This window comes from Hyperolius riggenbachi, chromosome 3 (assembly GCF_040937935.1).
Source record: "Hyperolius riggenbachi isolate aHypRig1 chromosome 3, aHypRig1.pri, whole genome shotgun sequence".
NCBI lineage: Eukaryota > Metazoa > Chordata > Amphibia > Anura > Hyperoliidae > Hyperolius > Hyperolius riggenbachi.
The window spans coordinates 515,511,314-515,532,748 of record NC_090648.1 but is presented as its reverse complement, the minus strand read 5'-3'; the positions used below and the strand labels follow the sequence as shown (position 1 = coordinate 515,532,748).

Genomic DNA, 21,435 nt, shown 5'->3' with positions numbered 1-21,435 from the left:
CCCCAATTGCTACGCCCCTGGACTTCCTTTTTTTCCTTATGTGCATGAGGAGAAATACAGGCGTGGCTTATAAATTGTGCCCGCCCCTTCCTGTTTTATTACAGCATAGCTCCCAACTGTCCCTCTTTTGGAGGGACAGTGTAACGATTGTGGAACTTTCTCCGTGATCAGCGCACAACGCGTGCGCTGATACGGCGGAAATCCTCCACAAGCGTATAATTGCAGGAACCCAGCAAAAGGTGCTACGCACCCGTAGAGGGAAATTCCTGTCGGCAGATGGCGCTGGGGAGTGCAGAGGAACCAATCCTCTGTACCTCCACAAATGCCAGACAGGAATTGTACGAAGCGCAGAACGCAATCGCAAGAGAAGCGATTGCGAATGAGAACGAGCAAAGGGACAGGTTGTATGTGTGTGCGCCAACCTAGTCGCCACCCCGCGACAGCGCACACACAACAGCAGATACGAAACAAACGCAACCGCAAAAAAGGCGATTGCCAGAAGTGACACAAGGCAGATCAGAACAGAATACGAGGATAGCAAAGGCACAGCAAATCATACAACGAGAAGATAAAGAAAACAACAAACGCTAACTGAACGCGAACACCGCACTCATTTGCAACAGTGCACGCGTTCGTGCGCGGTCCCCGCGTGATAAGCACAACAGGGACAAGCACGCCTAACTAACCAACACAAGACAGACACCACACAACCGCGCTTGCTACACGGTTGCCTTACCGCACGCAAACAGACAGACAACGAGAATCGATCAAACAGGAACCACTGCTCTTACCGTCAGAGCCAGTGCGAACCAGGTATCAGAAAGATCCACTGCTCTTGCTGTCAGAGCAGTGTGATCCAAGCACACGACAAACAGAAGGAGTAACCAGCAGCGACCGCAGCCGAGGTTAGGTCCAAGATCCAGACCAGAGGAATCCACTGCCACTAATGCTAGGGCAAGTGCGATTCAGACAGACAGAACAGAAGGATCCACAGCACTAGCGAAAGTGGCTAGCGCGATCCAGGAAGACAGAACAGAAGGATCCACAGCGCTAGCGCAAGATGCTAGTGCGATCCAAATACAGAGTAGCAGAACAGAAGGATCCACAGCACTAGCAAAAAGAGACTAGTACGATCCAGGGAGGCAGATCAGAAGAGATAGCTGGTAGCAACCGCTGCACCAGCTATGCTCCAAGAACAGAGATCAGAACCATTTCCTGTCGACCACCGCTGGGACAGGACAATCGCAACAGACAAACAAAACAGATAAACAATCCTAACTGCACTAGGGAAACCTGCCTAGCACAGATTCCAGGAATTACTCTAAGCTGATCTTCAAACAAAGAGCAAGGCTGACACTCCTCCAGGAGTGTTTCACAGGAAGGAATCCTTATGACCAGCGAAGCATTGTGGGAAACACATAGTACTTATAGTACACGCCTCCAATGAACGTGGCCAGACAATTTGCATGACAACGTATGCAAATTTCTCAGCAAGCACAAGCTGCAAAACTGACAGAAGGTCTCCTTTCCAGAGTCCTGCAGCATGCAAACCTAAACAATCGTCAAAAAGCTGCTTGCCTGCACAGGCAGCTGAGAAGATCATTACAGACAGTCCTTCTTTGGGAGCCCTGTCCCTCTGTCCTCCTCATTCGTCCCTATTTTAGGACTTTGTCCCTCTTTCTATGTAAATATATATATTTCTCTACTGAAAAAGTTTGATTGACTCTAAATTTTATTCCCATCCTTTAAATTAATATATTACTAATTGTAAAATGTTACTATGAAGGAAAATGAACCAGGATAGAAAGGACCAGTGTGGTTCGAATTATAAAACAACATATTTTTGTTATTAAATCTTTATGGTAGGCGTGACTAGGGGTGTGATGGGGGCTTGATCAGGGGTGTGGCAGGGGAGTGGCTTAAGTGTCCCTCTTTCTCATCTCATAAAGTTGGGAGGTATGTTACAGTAAGCTGCTTTAATTGGCCTACTGTCACCCCACTAATCGTGTTTTTATTCATGTGATACAGGTCCTAGTCAAGGTTAGACAAGGTTAGTCAAACAAAGCAAGATTTGTTAAAAAAAAAGTAAAGATTCTCACTGTGCATGTCTGCATGAATGGACGATTCCAGCTACAATGGAGCCCTGGGAAAAATGAACATGCCCCCCCCACCCCATAATCATACCACCCCGGGGCCCCGAGCTGGTTGCTGGGCCCCCCTAGGTCTTCCCAACCTTATTGTGCTGCAGTTTTTGGCTCGCCAGTCGGACAAGCTGCGGCCCCAGAGACCACAATAAAGTTGGGGTAGCCCTTGTGCGGCAGTGACCTCTGGGTGTCTGGACAATTGCCCAGTTGCCCTGCCAGCATGAGATGTGATCACACTACTATAAATATACTAAACTCAAGGTGAATAGGAACTGTATTAAAAAAAGCCAGATACTTACCTAATGAGAGGGAAGGGTCGGAGTCCTATAGAGCCTCCCCGCTCCTCTCCCGGTGCCCTCGGTGCAGCGATGTCCCCGGGAGCAGTATATGACTACTTTAGTCAAATACTGATCGTTCTGCTGCCGAAGGTGACTACGGAAAGTCTTCAGGAGACAGAGTGCTCCCGCAGGCGGGCCGCTACATTCTGCGCATAACCGAGTGCCCTCTATCGTGCAATTGCGCGTGCGCAGTATGGAGCCACCTGTCTTCAGGAGGACTTGGCTCCTGAAGGATTCCGATGTCCCTTGCGGCAGGGGATTTAAGCATGGGAGCCAGTGCTGCACCAAGGGCATCGGGAGAGGAGAGGGAAGGCTTATTAGGACTCAGAGCCTCCTTCTCCTTAGGTAAGTAATTATCACGACTCCCAATGACTTTTAAAGAGACTCTGTAACAAAATGTTTAGCCTTATTTCTTCTATCCTGTAAGTTCCTATACCTGTTCTAATGTGGTCTGTATTACTGCACCCTTTTCTAGTTTATCTGCCTCTGTAATAAATCTAATCTTCTTTTCTTTGTCAAGCCTTGTCCACCCAGAGAGGAATGTGCTGACTCTGGTGTGATAGGGAGAAGTTATGCACGCCCCCCTCTGCTCTCCTGTGTGCTGTGTGTATGAGTCAGACAAGGGGCTCGATTCACAAAGCGGTGCTAACCCAGTTAGAGACTTTAGGGGCCTGATTCACAAAGCGGTGCTAACAGTTAGCACCCTGGTGAAAAGCCCTTTATCATGCCTAAACTCAGTTTAGGCATGATAAGTTTAGGTGTGATAAGTTTAGGTGTGATACGTTTAGGCATGATAAGTTTAGGTGTGATAAGTTTAGGTGTGATAAGTTTAAGCGCCAACTGCGTTAGCACCGCAGTGCACAGCTTATCAAAAGTTTTACGCTAGCAAAGACTGGTGCACTTCGTATAAAGTTTAATGGCGCTGCTTTGCGTGCGGGACTTTGCAAGCGATCTAAACTTATCTAAACTTAGCATGCCTAAACTTATCACACCTAAACTTATCATGCCTAAACTTATCACACCTAAACTGGCTTTTCACCAGAGTGGTGCAATGGTTATCATTCCTAAAGTCTCTAACTGGGTTAGCACCGCTTTGTGAATCGAGCCCCAGGTGTGATAACCATTGCACCACGCTGGTGATAAGCCAGTTTAGGCGTGATAAGTTTAGGCGTGATAAGTTTAGGTGTGATAAGTTTAGGCATGATAAGTTTAGATAAGTTTAGATCACGCGCAAAGTCCCGCACGCAAAGCAGCGCCATTAAACTCTATGCTAGCGCAAAACTCTTGATCAGCTGTGCACTGCGGTGCTAACCCAGTTGCTGCTTAAACTTATCACACCTAAACTTATCACACCTAAACTTATCATGCCTAAACTTATCACACCTAAACTTTTCATGCCTAAACTTATCTCGCCTAAACTTATCACACCTAAACTTATCTTGCCTAAACTTTAGGCGTGATAAAGGGCTTTTCACCAGCGTGCTAACTGTTAGCACCGCTTTGTGAATCAGGCCCAAGGTCTCTGCTCACAGCCAGCGTCTACAGGCTCAGGAGCTGTGACCTTGTGAACAGCTGTGAGTGCAGAAAGATCAGTACAGAGCCCAGACAAGCAGCTAAGGCAACAAGTGGTGTAACATTCCAGCAATCAAATCACATTTGAGAGGAGCCTCTGCAAACAGGCACCTGATCTGATGATGTATTTCCTGTTTAGTGGCCATCTTCATTGTTTACAAAAACAATGAATAAAACAGTGATTTTATCACCAAGAAAGTAGCGGGAGCGGCGAAAATGTCACAGAGAGGGCCAAGATAAGACAACTAACAGGCTAGTATGTTTATTTATGTAAGATTTTCACAGTACAGATTCTCTTTAAAGGGAGGTTCATGGAGGGATAAAAAAAAAAATAAAAATCCATATCCACTTACCTGGGGCTTCCTCCAGCCCGTGGAAGGCAGGAGGCTCCCTCGGCGTCCGCTCCGCAGACTCCCAGTGGTCTCCGGTGGCCAACCCGACCTGGCCAGGCCTGCTGCCAGGTCGGGCTCTTCTGCGCTCCAACCACGGGCTCTTCTGCGTTCCACGCGGGCGCGCTGACGTCATCGGACGTCCTCCGGGCTGTACTGCGCATGCGTTGAACATTCCAGGCCATGGAAGCGTGTTGGAGGAGGCGCGGCCGGGGCACATGTGCAGTAGCCCACTACTGGCTCAGTCAGCCAACCTTCAGAGGGGCACATGTGCTGAACGGATCAGCGTGGGGCGACGGCGAGGGCAAAGAAGGACTACAGTGGCTGGGAGAAGCCCCAGGCAAGTTAAACTGGACAAATTTCACTTTAGGTACCCTTTAAATCAGCCCCACTTTGATTAATTAAATTACAATTTGCATGAACTTAGCATCAAGTGGGAATGGTTAGAATCTTATTGGCCGCTCCTTACAGCATTGTTGATTAAATCAGAGTTTACCTCGAGACGGATTGAGCAACCTCGTTTCGACATTTCCGGAGTACATCTACAACGGCCATCAGTGGCTTCTCTGACTTCAGGTCTGCGAAGTTCTCCAGATACTGAGGGAAGGAAACCATATATTACTATCACAGAGAGAGCGCAAACATTGCAATGCAATACAAGGAAAATGACAGAGAGCCCGAGCTCAGCTGAAGCATGAGTTCAGAAACACATGCATAGGAACCAGGGGCTTCCCTCGCTGTCCCGCATTGCTGCGCGGGACCCTCCAGCTGCCCAGGCCGACCTCCTCTCCTGGCACAAGCACAGCAGTGTTGCAACCATGCGAGTACAGCCTGCGCTGGAGCACTGAGCCCCTTGTACATGAGCAGCTCTAACTTACTGGGCAGCTGCAGTACTACCACACTCCTGCAGGAAGAGGAACAAACCCGGGAAGCTAGAGGGTACCTGAGCAGCAACAGAGGACACGGTGAGAAGCCTCATTAGGATGCAGAGGATCCCTTCTCTTTAGGTAAGTATGTGAGTTTGTACCTGAGCTTCTGCCCTTGTACACTTTAAAGAGGAACTTTAGTGAAAACTTAGCCAATGTTTGCCTATTGTTAAAAGCTTTCCTCTCCCTGATCTACATTCTGACATTTACCACAGGTGGTGACATCTTTAGTGCTATCAGGTCGATCTCTGTACATAGAACCCTCAGTAAATGCAGAGGGAGATATTGCTTGCTTAGCAGTTGGAAACAGCTATTATTTCCCACAATGCAATGAGGTTACACAGCAAACTGTCAGGACCATGGTCATGACATCACCCTGCGGGAGGGGTTTCACCACAATATCAGCCATACAGAACCCCCTGATGATCCATTTGAGAAAAGGAATAGATTTCTCATGTATATGGGGGGGTATCAACTACTGATTGGGATGAAGTTCTAACCTTGTTTAAAGTTTTTGTTTAACCGATTCGGGACCATGTGTTGTTAAAACTATGCTGCACTTGTGGCTGCCTAAGCCCAATGCGGCGTAGTCTCGATCCTGAGCACAGCGTGTCCTGGCCGGTGCTCCATAACTCAGTCAGGAGCCGTTTTCATTGGCCCCTGACCATCAGGACGTGAAAATGCCCCAACAAAATTACCTGGGGCTTCCTCCAGCCCCTCGTGGTCCGTGAGGTCCTTTGGCATCCTCCGGGCTCCCTATGTTCTGCCCCCAGTGTCTCCGCTAGTCCGGCGACTTATGGAGGAGTCATGTGCAACTGCGCATGCACGGCCCCTCCCCGCACCCGTACGAACATTACGTAAAGATCCCCTGACAGAACTAAAGCTGTCACCACTAGTGATACATTTCAGAATGTAAATCAGGGAGAGGAGAGATGTGGGCAAACACTAACTAAATAAATTAATCTATAAATATATATTGTTAAAAATAATCAATTTAATTCATTATTGATATTTTCACTACAGGTCCTCTTTAATAATACTAATAATAAAGCAGTACACTTGTAGACTTACCTTCCCCAGGAACATTGTGTGGCCTCTGATGAGTCCCCAGAGCTCCTCCTCCGGGCGGAGCTCTTTGACCAGAAGATGTTCCATAAACAGCGCCATGGAAAACACACTATTCCAGTGTGACCTGCGGGGAAACGAGGCAGTGAATGGACGTTATATTGATATATATATATTCAGCTACAGATGTGTCAATACGAATGTGCATACTAAGGGCCCACTTCCACTTGAGCAGAATGAGCAGCTGATGGTAATTAAGAAGTATGAGAAATCCTGGGCCCTTATTCAATTATCTTTTTCTCCCGAGTTTTCTCATAGGAGATACTGTATATACTCAAGTATAAGTCTAGAAATGTAGGTCTAATTCACTAAATAAAAGTATAGGGGTGACTTATACACGAGTCACCGGCAACACTGAGCACACTGAGTAATGTGCAGGACCGGATTTACCATAAGGCAGAGTACGCACGTACCTACAGGCGCCTGATGGTGGAAAGGCGGCTCAATCCCCTCCCCCAGCACCTCCCTCCCTCCTTCCCTATGCAGAGTCCTGAGAGAAGTGTATATAAGAGGTTACTCACCCAGCTGTCGGCATTCCCCTGATGATATCTCCTTTCAGTTGAAAGCACCACTAGGTACTTCATACTGAGGGTACCTCTTTCTTCCTAATACTAAAGGGCACCTGTAGCTACCTATGACAGGAAGTAAGGGGGAAGTGACAGCTGGGCCAGCCAGCACACTTGCGGAGCGGTTCAGCGGGGGTTTGTAGGTCCATGGAGGGCGGAGTCTAGGGTGCCGGGACATCTGTGCCTATAGGCTCCTGCGATGAATAATCCAGGCCTGCATGCATGGAGGGCGGAGTCTAGGGTGCCAGGACATCTGTGCTTATAGGCTCCTGTGATGTAAATCTGGGCCTGCATGCATGGAGGGCGGAGTCTAGGGTGCAGGACATCTGTGCCTATAGGCTCCTGTGATGTAAATCTGGGCCTGCATGCATGGAGGGCGGCGTCTAGGGTGCCAGGACATCTGTGCCTATAGGCTCCTGTGATGTAAATCCGGGCCTGCATGCATGGAGGGCGGAGTCTAGGGTGCTAGGACATCTGAGCCTATAGGCTCCTGTGAGGTAAATACAGGCCTACATGCATGGAGGGCGGAGTCTAGGGTGCCAGGACATCTGTGCCTACAGGCTCCTGTGATGTAAATCTGGGCCTGCATGCATGGAGGGCGGAGTCTAGGGTGCCGGGACATCTGTGCCTATAGGCTCCTGTGATGTAAATCCGGGCCTGCATGCATGGAGGGCGGAGTCTAGGGTGCCAGGACATCTGTGCCTATAGGCTCCTGTGATATAAATCCAGGCCTGCATGCATGGAGGGCGGAGTCTAGGGTGCCAGGACATCTGTGCCTATAGGCTCCTGTGATGTAAATCTGGGCCTGCATGCATGGAGGGCGGAGTCTAGGGTGCCAGGACATCTGTGCCTATAGGCTCCTGTGATGTAAATCCTGGCCTGCATGCATGGAGGGCGGAGTCTAGGGTGCCAGGACATCTGTGCCTGTAGGCTCCTGTGATGTAAATCCAGTCCTGCATGCATGGAGGGCGGAGTCTAGGGTGCCAGGACATCTGTGCCTACAGGCTCCTGTGATGTAAATCTGGGCCTGCATGCATGGAGGGCGGAGTCTAGGGTGCCAGGACATCTGTGCCTATAGGCTCCTGTGATGTAAATCCTGGCCTGCATGCATGGAGGGCGGAGTCTAGGGTGCCAGGACATCTGTGCCTGTAGGCTCCTGTGATGTAAATCCAGTCCTGGTAATGTGTGTACTATCAGTGGCATTCCCATTTGTAGAAATTTACCCAGCGGTAAGTGACACTTCGATGGAAAGGAAATGCCAAAAAACACGAGTCAAACGTCCTGGCCACAACAATTAACAAGGAAAGGGGCGGGGGGGAAATACTGGGCTGCATAAAAGGGAGTAAATAATTGCAGCACTTGGGGGGCCTGGAGGAGGTATTGGCTGCACTTTAAAGGACAGGAGGGGTTAATGGCTGCAATACTGTATACAGTGCAGTCATTAACCTCTCCTGAGCCCCAAGTGCAGCCATTAACTTTGCTGGGTAGACTTATACTTGAGTCAATAAAAAAATTCCAGCTTAAGAGGGTTGAATATTGGAGTTGACTTATACATGTGGTTGACTTGTATTCGAGTGTTGTATTTTATCAGTATAAACTGTGTATTTCTATGTGTGCCTTCATGGAAAAGCATGTCTGGACATTTATGTTGCTATGAGAGATTTGCAATGAATCTATTTGATCAGCCTGAACCTTAAGCCGCGCAGGAGGATTTCACAGGCCCTGCTGGGCCGATTTGCATATTTTTTTTTTTGTACACGCAGCTAGCACTTTGCTAGCTGCGTGTACTGCCCGCTCACTGCCCCCCCCCCACCCCCCCCTGACCCCATGCGCTGCCTGGCCAATCAGTGCCAGGCAGAGCTGAGGGGTGGATCGGGATTCCCTTTGACGTCACAACGTCGATGACATCATCCCGCCCGTCGCCATGGTGACGGGAGAAGCCCTAATGAAAATCCCGTTCAGAACGGGATTTCCGGACAGGCGATCGAAGAGGGTGGGAGGATGCCGCTGCACAGGGGCTGTCATGTAGCTAGCGCTAGGCTAACTACATGATTTAAAAAAAATAATTAAAAAAAATAAATAGTCCTGCGCTGCCCCCTGGCGGTTTTAATTAACCGCCAGGAGGGTTAAGCACACCTGAGCACTGGTGCTTCCAAAGACTTCTCAAAGCCACACCACATCTGCACATGAATGGGTAACTATGGGTGGACTTTCCTTTGACATGATGCAACAAGCTGACTCTCAACTGGTCAATTCCCTCACCTGTAAATGTGGGGTGTTCTGAGATCAATGCACAGCCCCCAACAAACTGCCAGCAGATGACTCCTAGCTTACAGAACCCGGTTTGTATGGTTTTGTCAACAATGGTCCATTGGAGTAGCTACAACAAGTTCCTTCCCTCCAGCTGCTAAGGGAAGGAACTATTGCTGTATAACACAGAGGAGGGGTCTCTATGCTTGTTGCATTCAGATAAAAGACAGTTCTTGGGAAGTTCTGTCTCTCTTCTTCCACGCTGATATAGACTTAAAGAGAATCTGTACTCTGAAATTCTTACAATAAAAAGCATACCATTCTATTCATTATGTGCTCCTGGTCCCCTCTGTGCTGTTTCTGCCATTCTCTGCTGCAAACCTGGCTTGTAATTGCCAGTTTTAGGCAGTGTTTACAAACAAACTAACCAGCTTCTAATAGGCTCAGCTAAGCAGAGTGTGTTAGTCACACAGAGCCTGCAGGGGGTGTGTACAGCTTCTAGCTAATCACAAGCAGCCCTGCACATTCCAGTCTGACTGCCTCAGCCTGACTGTGCCGACTATAGAGAGAAGATTAGATCATATAACAGAGATAACACAGCTACTGTGCAATTAGGAAAAGCTGCAGTAAGCCAGACCACATTAGAAAAGGCATAGGAACTTATAGCATAGAAGAAATAAAGATAAACAATTTGTTACAGAGTCTCTTTAAGATGATAATGGATTCAGGGCACAGCTAGCGAATGTGGTGTGTATGGATTGTAAGGTTAGACTAAGGATGATCCTAGTAGTACTGTACACTGAGCCCGTAATTATGTAATCATATATTTTATATACTGTAACTTGTACATATGTAAATAAACCCCTTTTATTTAACCCTTTGAAAGGACCTCAAGTGTCTGGTCATTAAGATAGAAATAAGTACCATAAGCTAGAGTACATTCTACATCGAGTATCTACGGTAATTTTTTTATCTTCTCTTTAAAAAACATTTCAGCACAATTGAAAACATACCAAAAAATAGTTGAAAAAGTACTATCAAAACGATTCTGAGTATTTTCTTGCTTATGGCTTAAATTTCATTGTATTGACAAGTTGTGAAAATTTCACGTTGGAGAAAACTCAGAAGGAAAGTATATTAGTGTATGGGCCTGAGTGTATTGTGGACTATGCTCATACCTTGCCATGAGAAATCTATATAGAGCGGCACGATCCCAGGCAGTACTTCCTATAAACATCATTATTTAATCATTTTGTAACAATAATTATGATGAACACTGGGGTAACATAGATCGCACCTGACTTGTCTGATCCCTTTACTGGCCCAGGGGCTGCGGTCCTGCAAATACCCTTCATAACAGATCAGATCGATGTGCACTTGTACATTTTTCACTTGCTGCATCCATTCCTGGGGATCCGAAGTCTTCACTGAGAACTTTAAGGTTTCCAGACAAGCAATGGCAGCAAAGATGTCAAGAACCTAAGAGAAGCAAAAAGATACAGTACAATGCTGATCAACATCAATAAACAAATCAAATCAAAGCCTTTTTTTTTTTTTTTTTTTTTTTTTTTGCAAAACTAACAGTAATATACCCTCATGACATACATACTAAAAAAGTTGAGTTCCTAAGGTTACTATATATGTATTTTTTTTTAATTAAATTGTTTTATTCTGGTAACTATGGAAGGGGAGAAAAGGGGTTAATTTCTAGGTATTGTAATGTAATGGGCTGTGTGAGTGCATGCAATTTTACTATTTGGCCACTAGATGTTCCCCCCAGTTTATTTTGATTGTGTGTGTTTGACTGCATACACGCGTTACCGGAAGTGACAAGTGAATGCTTTCACTTTATGTTTAGTCAATGAAAACGGTATCTAATTGATGGCGGCTTTATTGATCACAGTCAGATCAATGAATGGGAACTGTGTTTCCATTCATTGATCTCTGTACTAATGGGTGGCAACATGAACGAGGGCGGGAGCGCACGTGGGGCTGAGCGGAAGCGCTTGCAGTGTCGGAGATACATATATCTACGCCCCTGGAGCTAAGATGAAGACTTTGGCACCGTAGATATACTGTACCATATACAGTAAGTGGTTAAAGACGTTCCTTTATGCCAGTAAACAATTACATGCGTCTTAGGCTACTTTCACACTGGTTGTGTTGGCTATATAATGACACTACTAACGCATCTACATCTAGGAACTGGAAGCTGTGTTTCCACTGACAGCCACTAGCTGCTGATCCCTTACCTGGCAAATCACCAACACAGCTGTGCTACCAATGACAGCCACTAGCTGCTGATCCCTTACCTGGCAAATCACCAACATAGCTGTGCTACCAATGACAGCCACTAGCTGCTGATCACTTACCTGGCAAATCACCAACATAGCTGTGCTACCAATGACAGCCACTAGCTGCAGATCCCTTACCTGGCAAATCACCAACATAGCTGTGCTACCAATGACAGCCACTAGCTGCTGATCACTTACCTGGCAAATCATTAACATAGCTGTGCTACCAATGACAGCCACTAGCTGCTGATCACTTACCTGGCAAATCACCAACATAGCTGTGCTACCAATGACAGCCACTAGCTGCTGATCACTTACCTGGCAAATCATTAACATAGCTGTGCTACCAATGACAGCCACTAGCTGCTGATCACTTACCTGGCAAATCACCAACATAGCTGTGCTACCAATGACAGCCACTAGCTGCTGCTCACTTACCTGGCAAATCATTAACATAGCTGTGCTACCAATGACAGCCACTAGCTGCTGATCACTTACCTGGCAAATCACCAACATAGCTGTGCTACCAATGACAGCCACTAGCTGCTGATCACTTACCTGGCAAATCACCAACACAGCTGTGCTACCAATGACAGCCACTAGCTGCTGATCACTTACCTGGCAACTGATCAACATAGCTGTGCTACCAATGACAACCACTAGCTGCTGCTCACTTACCTGGCAAATCACCAACATAGCTGTGCTACCAATGACAGCCACTAGCTGCAGATCCCTTACCTGGCAAATCACCAACATAGCTGTGCTACCAATGACAGCCACTAGCTGCTGATCCCTTACCTGGCAAATCACCAACATAGCTGTGCTACCAATGACAGCCACTAGCTGCTGATCCCTTACCTGGCAACTGATCAACATAGCTGTGCTACCAATGACAGCCACTAGCTGCTGATCCCTTACCTGGCAAATCACCAACATAGCTGTGCTACCAATGACAGCCACTAGCTGCTGATCACTTACCTGGCAAATAACCAACATAGCTGTGCTACCAATGACAGCCACTAGCTGCTGATCCCTTACCTGGCAACTGATCAACATAGCTGTGCTACCAATGACAGCCACTAGCTGCTGATCACTTACCTGGCAAATCACCAACATAGCTGTGCTACCAATGACAGCCACTAGCTGCTGATCACTTACCTGGCAAATAACCAACATAGCTGTGCTACCAATGACAGCCACTAGCTGCTGATCCCTTACCTGGCAACTGATCAACATAGCTGTGCTACCAATGACAGCCACTAGCTGCTGATCACTTACCTGGCAAATCACCAACATAGCTGTGCTACCAATGACAGCCACTAGCTGCTGATCCCTTACCTGGCAAATCACCAACATAGCTGTGCTACCAATGACAGCCACTAGCTGCTGATCACTTACCTGGCAACTGATCAACATAGCTGTGCTACCAATGACAGCCACTAGCTGCTGATCACTTACCTGGCAACTGATCAACATAGCTGTGCTACCAATGACAGCCACTAGCTGCTGATCACTTACCTGGCAAATCACCAACATAGCTGTGCTACCAATGACAGCCACTAGCTGCTGATCACTTACCTGGCAAATCACCAACATAGCTGTGCTACCAATGACAGCCACTAGCTGCTGATCACTTACCTGGCAAATCACCAACATAGCTGTGCTACCAATGACAGCCACTAGCTGCTGATCCCTTACCTGGCAAATCATCAACATAGCTGTGCTACCAATGACAGCCACTAGCTGCTAATCACTTACCTGGCAAATCACCAACATAGCTGTGCTACCAATGACAGCCACTAGCTGCTGATCACTTACCTGGCAAATCATCAACATAGCTGTGCTACCAATGACAGCCACTAGCTGCTGCTCACTTACCTGGCAAATCATTAACATAGCTGTGCTACCAATGACAGCCACTAGCTGCTGATCCCTTACCTGGCAAATTACCAACATAGCTGTGCTACCAATGACAGCCACTAGCTGCTGACCACTTACCTGGCAAATCACTAACATAGCTGTGCTACCAATGGCAGCCACTAGCTGCTGATCACTTACCTGGCAAATCACCAACATAGCTGTGCTACCAATGACAGCCACTAGCTGCTGATCACTTACCTGGCAAATCACCAACATAGCTGTGCTACCAATGACAGCCACTAGCTGCTGATCACTTACCTGGCAACTCATCAACATAGCTGTGCTACCAATGACAGCCACTAGCTGCTGATCCCTTACCTGGCAAATCACCAACATAGCTGTACTACCAATGACAGCCACTAGCTGCTGATCACTTACCTGCAAATCACTAACATAGCTGTGCTACCAATGACAGCCACTAGGTGCAGATCACTTACCTGGCAAATCACCAACATAGCTGTGCTACCAATGACAGCCACTAGCTGCTGATCCCTTACCTGGCAAATCACCAACATAGCTGTGCTACCAATGGCAGCCACTATCTGTTGATCACTAACCTGGCAAATCACCAACATAGCAGAATGTGACTTTCATTTGCTAGCCCAAGTTCCACTTCCTGTGTTAGTGGCGATCTGCCTGTTTCTGCCGTCCCCCACTGATAACCAGTATATAACTATACAAAGCATGAATCATGCATCAGCAGTTTCCCGTCACAGACTATCTCTTACCATCTCATTCTTTAGCGCTGGTTGCGAGCCTGCGATCCGCTTCTGCAGGGAATCCACAATTGTGGGGCTGAGGGTCAGAATCCGGCTCAGGTTCTGAAGTCTGTGCTGGAAATGGTTGTACCCAATGTGGACCCAGGGAAGAGAGAGGGGCTCCTGGGCACCTCTGGCGCTTCTTAATTCCTCAATGCAGGCAGACAGAGCAAACTCCAGGACCTGGAACATGGAAGGAACATGGAAGAAGGCGTGGAGGGTGGAGTCCATTTGACAAATATTCTACCAATTAGATTTGACAAATTTGATTGGTCTTATCTGAATTTCTTCCTCATTCAGGCCCAGTTCACATTAGCATTTGCCAACGGAACCGGCCGTACGGTTCCGTGGTCTGTTCCGCTGAGCGGACGAAAAAATGCTGCAGGACCCAATTTTCCGGACTGTTTTGCTTAGCGGAACGGACACGGAAGGTTTGGCAGCTACATAGTAACAAATAGAAAACTGACAGTTTTTCCTGATCCTGATGGCTGGATCCTTACGGCCGGCTCCGCAGAAACACGCTAATGTGAACCGGGCCTTATTCTAGACAAAAAAAAAATAAAAATCAAACACCTAAGTATACTTATCCGCTTCTGGACCGGGCTAATTGAAATCTACACTGTTTGGGACCTGTTGTCACTCCCAGGGAGAAAATCTCAATTACCACGCCACACACTCCCACCGCTACTGCCAATCGTGACGCTCTTCCGCTTCTGTAGCTCACTTGCTTTCGCTATGAGCCAGTCAGGAGACGATTTCATTGTCTCCTAACCCTGTGATCACTGTGAACCAATCACATTGGTGAGCCCCGTTTTTTTACCCTGAAGTCTCTGTTCCTTAACCTCCTGAGCGGTCTGGACGAGCTCAGCTCGTCCATCACTGCCGGAGGCTGCCGCTCAGGCCCTGCTGGGCCGATTTTCTCCAAATAAAAAGCAGCACACGCAGCCGGCACTTTGCCAGCCGCGTGTGCTACCTGATCGCTGCCGCAGCGGCAAAAGAGGGTCCCCCTAGCCGCCCGAGCCCAGCGTAGCCGGAACAAACAGTTCCGGCCAGCGCTAAGGGCTGGATCGGAGGCGGCTGACGTCAGGACGTCGGCTGACGTCCATGACGTCACTCCGCTCGTCGCCATGGCGACGAGGTAATCAAAACAAGGAAGGCTGCTCATTGCGGCCTTCCTTGTTTATTCTGGTTGCCGGAGGCAATCAGAATTACGGATCCGGAGCGCCCTCTAGTGGGCTTTCATGCAGCCAACTGAAAGTTGGCTGCATGGAATAGTTTTATTTTTATTTAAAAAAAAACCTCCCGCAGCCGCCCTGGCGATCTTATTAGAACGCCAGGGAGGTTAAGGGGCCAGAGATTTCTGGTACTGAAATGGTTCCTATTCAGTAAGCCAGCACACATACAGTAAGGAGTCCTTGGGCGAGACACCCTAACCCTGCTACTGCCTACTGAGTGCGCTCTAGTGGATGCCTCGCAAGCAATATGAGTCCGACAGGAGAAAAGCGCTATACAAATATAGGAATTATTAGTAATATAACTTAAAATGATGTTCAATAATGCAGTGTACATTTTATTTTACTGTGTTTGTTTGTATATATTGTAGATAAATCACACCGCACAGGTTATTGCTCTGTGGTTATTATACTGATAGTAAATAAGCTGCAGGCTGTGCTTGAGAAATCCGTCTCAACCTTCACCACCTTCACCTGCTCATATGGAAGTGGCCTTACTGTACTATGACCTGTGACCAATCCCTCCAACCTCTTCCTGCTTCTAGGTGAGGGCCTAGTACATATAGTCTGTCCATTCATCCAGACCAAGGAAGCAGATCACAGATTTCCTGATAACTCTATGGGCTCTATAGTCTGTCCATTCATCCAGACCAAGGAAGCAGATACCAGATTTCCTTATAACTCTATAGGCTCTATAGTCTGTCCATTCATTCAGACCAAGAAAGCATATCACAGATTTCCTAATAACTCTATATACGTTATACAGTCTGTCCATTCATTCAGACCAAGAAAGCAGATCACAGATTTCCTGATAACTCTTTGGGCTTGATTCACTAAACCATGCTAACTCATAGCATGGCCGCGCTACCGTTTTTTCGTGCATTTTTGCGTGCAATTGCGAATTTTTGCACGTGAAAACGCAAGCAAAAAGGCTGGCGCGGTTGTGCTATGAGTTATCTTGGTTTAGTGAATCAAGCCCCTTATGATCTATAGTCTGTCCATTTATCCAGACCAAGAAAGCAGATCACAGATTTCCTGATAACTCTATGGGCTTGATCGTGCGAAATCAGCCGCGATTTTGCATGCAAATTTGCATTTGTCCACGAAAAACGTTATGCGCTATGCTAGCGCGACCATGCTAAGAGTTATCACAGCTTTGTGAATCAAGCCCTATATGTTCTATAGTCTGTCCATTCATCCAGACCAAGGAAGCAGATCACAGATTTCCTAATAAATAGATATTCTATAGTCTGTCCATTCATCCAGACCCCGAAAGCAGATCACAGATTTCCTGATAATTCTATAGGCTCTATAGTCTGTCCATTCATCCAGACCAAGGAAGCAGATCACAGATTTCCTGATAACTCTATAGGCTCTATAGTCTGACCATTCATCCAGACCAAGGAAGCAGATCACAGATTTCCTGATAACTCTATAGGCTCTATAGTCTGTCCATTCATCCAGACCAAGGAAGCAGATCACAGATTTCCTAATAAATAGATATTCTATAGTCTGTCCATTCATCCAGACCACGGAAGCAGATCGCAGATTTCCTGATAATTCTATAGGCTCTATAGTCTGTCCATTCATCCAGACCAAGGAAGCAGATCACAGATTTCCTGATAACTCTATGGGCTCTATAGTCTGTCCATTCATCCAGACCAAGGAAGCAGATCACAGATGTCCTGATAACTCTATAGGCTCTATAGTCTGTCCATTCATCCAGACCAAGGAAGCAGATCACAGATTTCCTCATAACTGTATAGGCTCTATAATCTGTCCATTCATCCAGATGAAGGAAGCAGATCACAGATTTCCTGATAACTCTATACGCTCTATAGTCTGTCCATTCATTCAGACCAAGAAAGCAGATCACAGATTTCCTTATAACTCTATAGGCTCTATAGTCTGTTCATTCATCCAGACCAAGGAAGCAGATCACAGATTTCCCGATAACTAGATATTCTATAGTCTGTCCATTCATCCAGACCAAGAAAGCAGATCACAGATTTCCTGATAATTCTATAGGCTCCATAGTCTGTCCATTCATCCAGACCAAGGAAGCAGATCACAGATTTCCTGATAACTCTATAGGCTCTATAGTCTGACCATTCATCCAGACCAAGGAAGCAGATCACAGATTTCCTGATAACTCTATAGGCTCTATAGTCTGTCCATTCATCCAGACCAAGGAAGCAGATCACAGATTTCCTAATAAATAGATATTCTATAGTCTGTCCATTCATCCAGACCACGGAAGCAGATCACAGATTTCCTGATAATTCTATAGGCTCTATAGTCTGTCCATTCATCCAGACCAAGGAAGCAGATCACAGATTTCCTGATAACTCTATGGGCTCTATAGTCTGTCCATTCATCCAGACCAAGGAAGCAGATCACAGATTTCCTGATAACTCTATAGGCTCTATAGTCTGTCCATTCATCCAAACCAAGGAAGCAGATCACAGATTTCCTGATAACTGTATAGGCTCTATAATCTGTCCATTCATCCAGACCAAGGAAGCAGATCACAGATTTCCTGATAGCTCTATATACGTTATCTAGTCTGTCCATTCATTCAGACCAAGAAAGCAGATCACAGATTTCCTTATAACTCTATAGGCTCTATAGTCTGTCCATTCATCCAGACCAAGGAAGCAGATCACAGATTTCCTGATAACTAGATATGCTATAGTCTGTACATTCATCCAGACCAAGGAAGCAGATCACAGATTTCCTGATAACTAGATATTCTATAGTCTGTCCATTCATCCAGACCAAGAAAGCAGATCACAGATTTCCTGATAACTCTATACGCTCTATAGTCTGTCCATTCATCCAGACCAAGAAAGCAGATCACAGATTTCCTGATAACTCTATACGGTCTACCTTTAACTCTTTAGCAGAGGATATTGTCATGGTCATCAGAAGAAAGTCTCTCTTGTAATACAAGAAGGCATTGTGCTGATTGCTGTCATCCTCAGAGGAGATATATCTTCCCAAAAGTGTCTTCGAGAAGATGTCCAGAAACTTCATTTCAGAATCTAAAGAGAGGTGGAGAAACGTCAGCGTCCTGGTGAAATATATAAATAAAGTGTAGCTCCACACCAGCAGCAAGCAAAATACAGCCAGGCATTGGGAGGTACAGATTAAGCTCCACTATTATTAAAAATTGTAAATGTTAAATACATACATATAAAATGTACTTTTCTCACAGAGTGAAATGCACTATAATTGACGTTCTCCTAGGTAGCTGTCACTTACAGCAGCTAGTAAAATAAGACAGACCTGATAGGTTTTGGACTAGTCCATCTCCACATAGGAAATCCTCAGTAATAACTTTATTCTTTACAAAAGCCCTCCCTGGAAAGTATTTACACAAAGGTGGCAGCCCACTTCCCTACTTGTTTACACACTACTTTGACAGTTGGGCTGAGCAACCTGCACTTCAGTAAGGGCTCGTCTCCACTAGTGCGGCGTGCGTCTCGCAGATGCACGCCGCACTGAGCCGGTGGGCGGGATCGCAGGCGAATCCCATGAGCCGTGCCCTGCACGGCTATGGGATTCGCAGCCTCCGCGGCGAATTCTGCAGGGGGTTCCGGGCAAATCGCTCCCGCAAGCGATTCCGCCGCGGCGCCGCTATCCCCTATGGCAGAGTTTCCCCGTGCGAATCATGTGCGGGGAAACTCTGCAGAATCGCCGGCGAAACCGCCCTAGTGGAAACGGGCCCTAAGTGTTTTTGTAAAGAAAGAAATAACCAAGAATTCCCCATGAGTAGATGGAGTAGTCCAGGTGACAGATCTGTCATATTTTTTTTACCACCTACTGTAAGCGACAGCGACTTCGGGAAAAAGCAATATATAGCGCATTTTACGCTCTAAGAAATGTACATTTATAGGTATGAACTTTAAAATTTTACAATTTTCCTCAATACTGTATATGTCCTTTAAATCCTCAGTAATTCATGCATATGTCATGCACAGTGCTCCATAATTGCAATAAATATTTATAGTACAATAACTTGTGAGAAAATAGTGTAAATAAATAGTCATAGAATAGAAGGTTCTGGGCAGAATAGAGGCATCTCGTTCTTCCATCCAGCCTGTTGTTCCAATGCTGTCCTCCAGGGCAGCTATTCGACCCACTGAGTCGAGGGGCTCTTTAGAACTTCTCGTGTCGCCAAGTATCTCCAAGGGTAAGTACACCCCTAATGCACATGTGCGAGTCCAGTCTGTGCATGTGCAGTGGGAATGAGATCCTCCTCAGACCTACTCGGAGATGCGAGGAATTCCAAAGAGCTATTCGGCCAAATAGCTACACCGGCGGAGGGAGTTGGAGCAACGAGCCAGACGGATAAACAGGAGGGTTCCCTGTTATCCAGAGCCGTCTCTCTACTATCAAACCTTAAGTGAGCTTTCCCATTTCCGGTTTGCTTTAACGGATAACCTTAAAGAGACTCTGTATTAAAAAAAAATGTCCCCTGGGGGGTACTTACCTTGGGAGGGAGAAACCTCAGGGTTCCAATGAGGCTTTCCCCTCCCCTTTAGCTGCAGGCAGTCCAGCGCTGGCTCCCCCGAAGTCTCCGGCAATCCTCCCTTGACAAGCCTGACAAACACTGATAAGCTAGATTTATTTACCTTCCCTGGCTCCAGTGGGTGGCGCTGTTGCGGCTCTCAGCACGAAAATAGCCGATCTCTGTCGGGTTCACTCTACTGCGCAGGCACAGGAGACACAGTAGAGCGGCCCGACAGCGATCGGCTGTTTCCACCTATCTCCGAGCGGAGAGCCAATACTGCGCCTGCGCTGATACCAGGAAGGTAAATATTTACATCCTGCTGTTCGGAGGGGCACAGCGAGACCGCCGTGGGACACAGGAGGACGGGGGAAGCCATGATAGAATCCGGAGGCTTCCCCCACCCGAGGTGAGTACCCCCCGGGGGCATATTTTTTTTAATACAGATTCTCTGTACCCAAAACCACCACCGTATGCTGATGAGTCTGGGTGTGTAGAGTTCACAGCTCCTGGATGTAGATTATAAAGAGGGGCAACTCTTATGAAAAGGAAAAACTATACTAATACTGCGAGGATCTTCAACCTTCTCCATAGCATTCCCTCTACGATGCTCTGTCAGCGCTATTTACCTGGGAACCCACAAACAGGACATCATTGTCCAGAATGGGGACTGCCATCAACTACGCTTTACGGAACACATTGTAGTTGTTAGACTGGAAGTTAATGATTGTAATACACAGGCTGCATATCACCTTCTCTGATTATTGAAATATTTGTATGACAGCGCTCCTCTTCTATCTCCTTTTTGCCTGCAAAATCAGAATCTGGACATAGTGTATTACTGTTGATTATTTATATCACCACACTCCCAGTGCTAAATCGTGCGTTCCCCCGTGCTCCACTCCAAGTGCAAAGGTTCTCCACACCACCCCTATAGGGTATATGCTCACCAGATAATGCTGCTTTGAATGCCAACAAGGTCTCTACTATGAATCAGCCAATTGTCGATTTGGTTTTCAACTCCAGTATGTTTTAATTCAATCCTCATAAAAATATATAAAAAAAACAGAACATAGCATAAAACCTTTTAAAACCATCAATGTCCTGCGCTCAGTGCGCACTCACGTGATTATGTTGAATAGCAAGCGTATCGGGCTCCCTGGCCCAGCGGTATTGCCCTCTCTGCGGATTCGGCGTCCCGTCCCCGCTATGGCGCATCCGCGTCTCTGCCAATGTTAGGTGATCCCGGCGATGTAATTGCCTGCTCCTTGTGACGTCAGACGCTCCTGGCTCCGCCTTACGCGTTTCGTCCGTGCGGACTCATCAGAGGCTGACGTCACAGGGGCGGCCGACGTCGTTTATAGCAGGCATTTCCTGGTTGTGGCCCGCAGCTCCAATGCGGCCATCT

The 21,435-nt window shown here is 46.8% G+C and overlaps 1 protein-coding gene across 1 annotated transcript in view; it reads right to left on the bottom strand.

Moving 5' to 3' along the window:
- LOC137564491 (E3 ubiquitin-protein ligase RNF213-like) overlaps positions 1 to 21,435 on the bottom strand; it is a 301,009-nt gene that overhangs the window by 119,608 nt on the left and 159,966 nt on the right. Inside the window, exons 30-34 of the mRNA XM_068278409.1 lie at positions 18,404 to 18,558; positions 14,253 to 14,465; positions 10,608 to 10,789; positions 6,441 to 6,561; positions 4,940 to 5,040 (exon numbers count right to left, since the gene is read on the bottom strand). Coding sequence (XP_068134510.1) covers positions 4,940 to 5,040; positions 6,441 to 6,561; positions 10,608 to 10,789; positions 14,253 to 14,465; positions 18,404 to 18,558 — 772 coding nt within the window. The remainder of the gene's footprint in view (positions 1 to 4,939; positions 5,041 to 6,440; positions 6,562 to 10,607; positions 10,790 to 14,252; positions 14,466 to 18,403; positions 18,559 to 21,435) is intronic.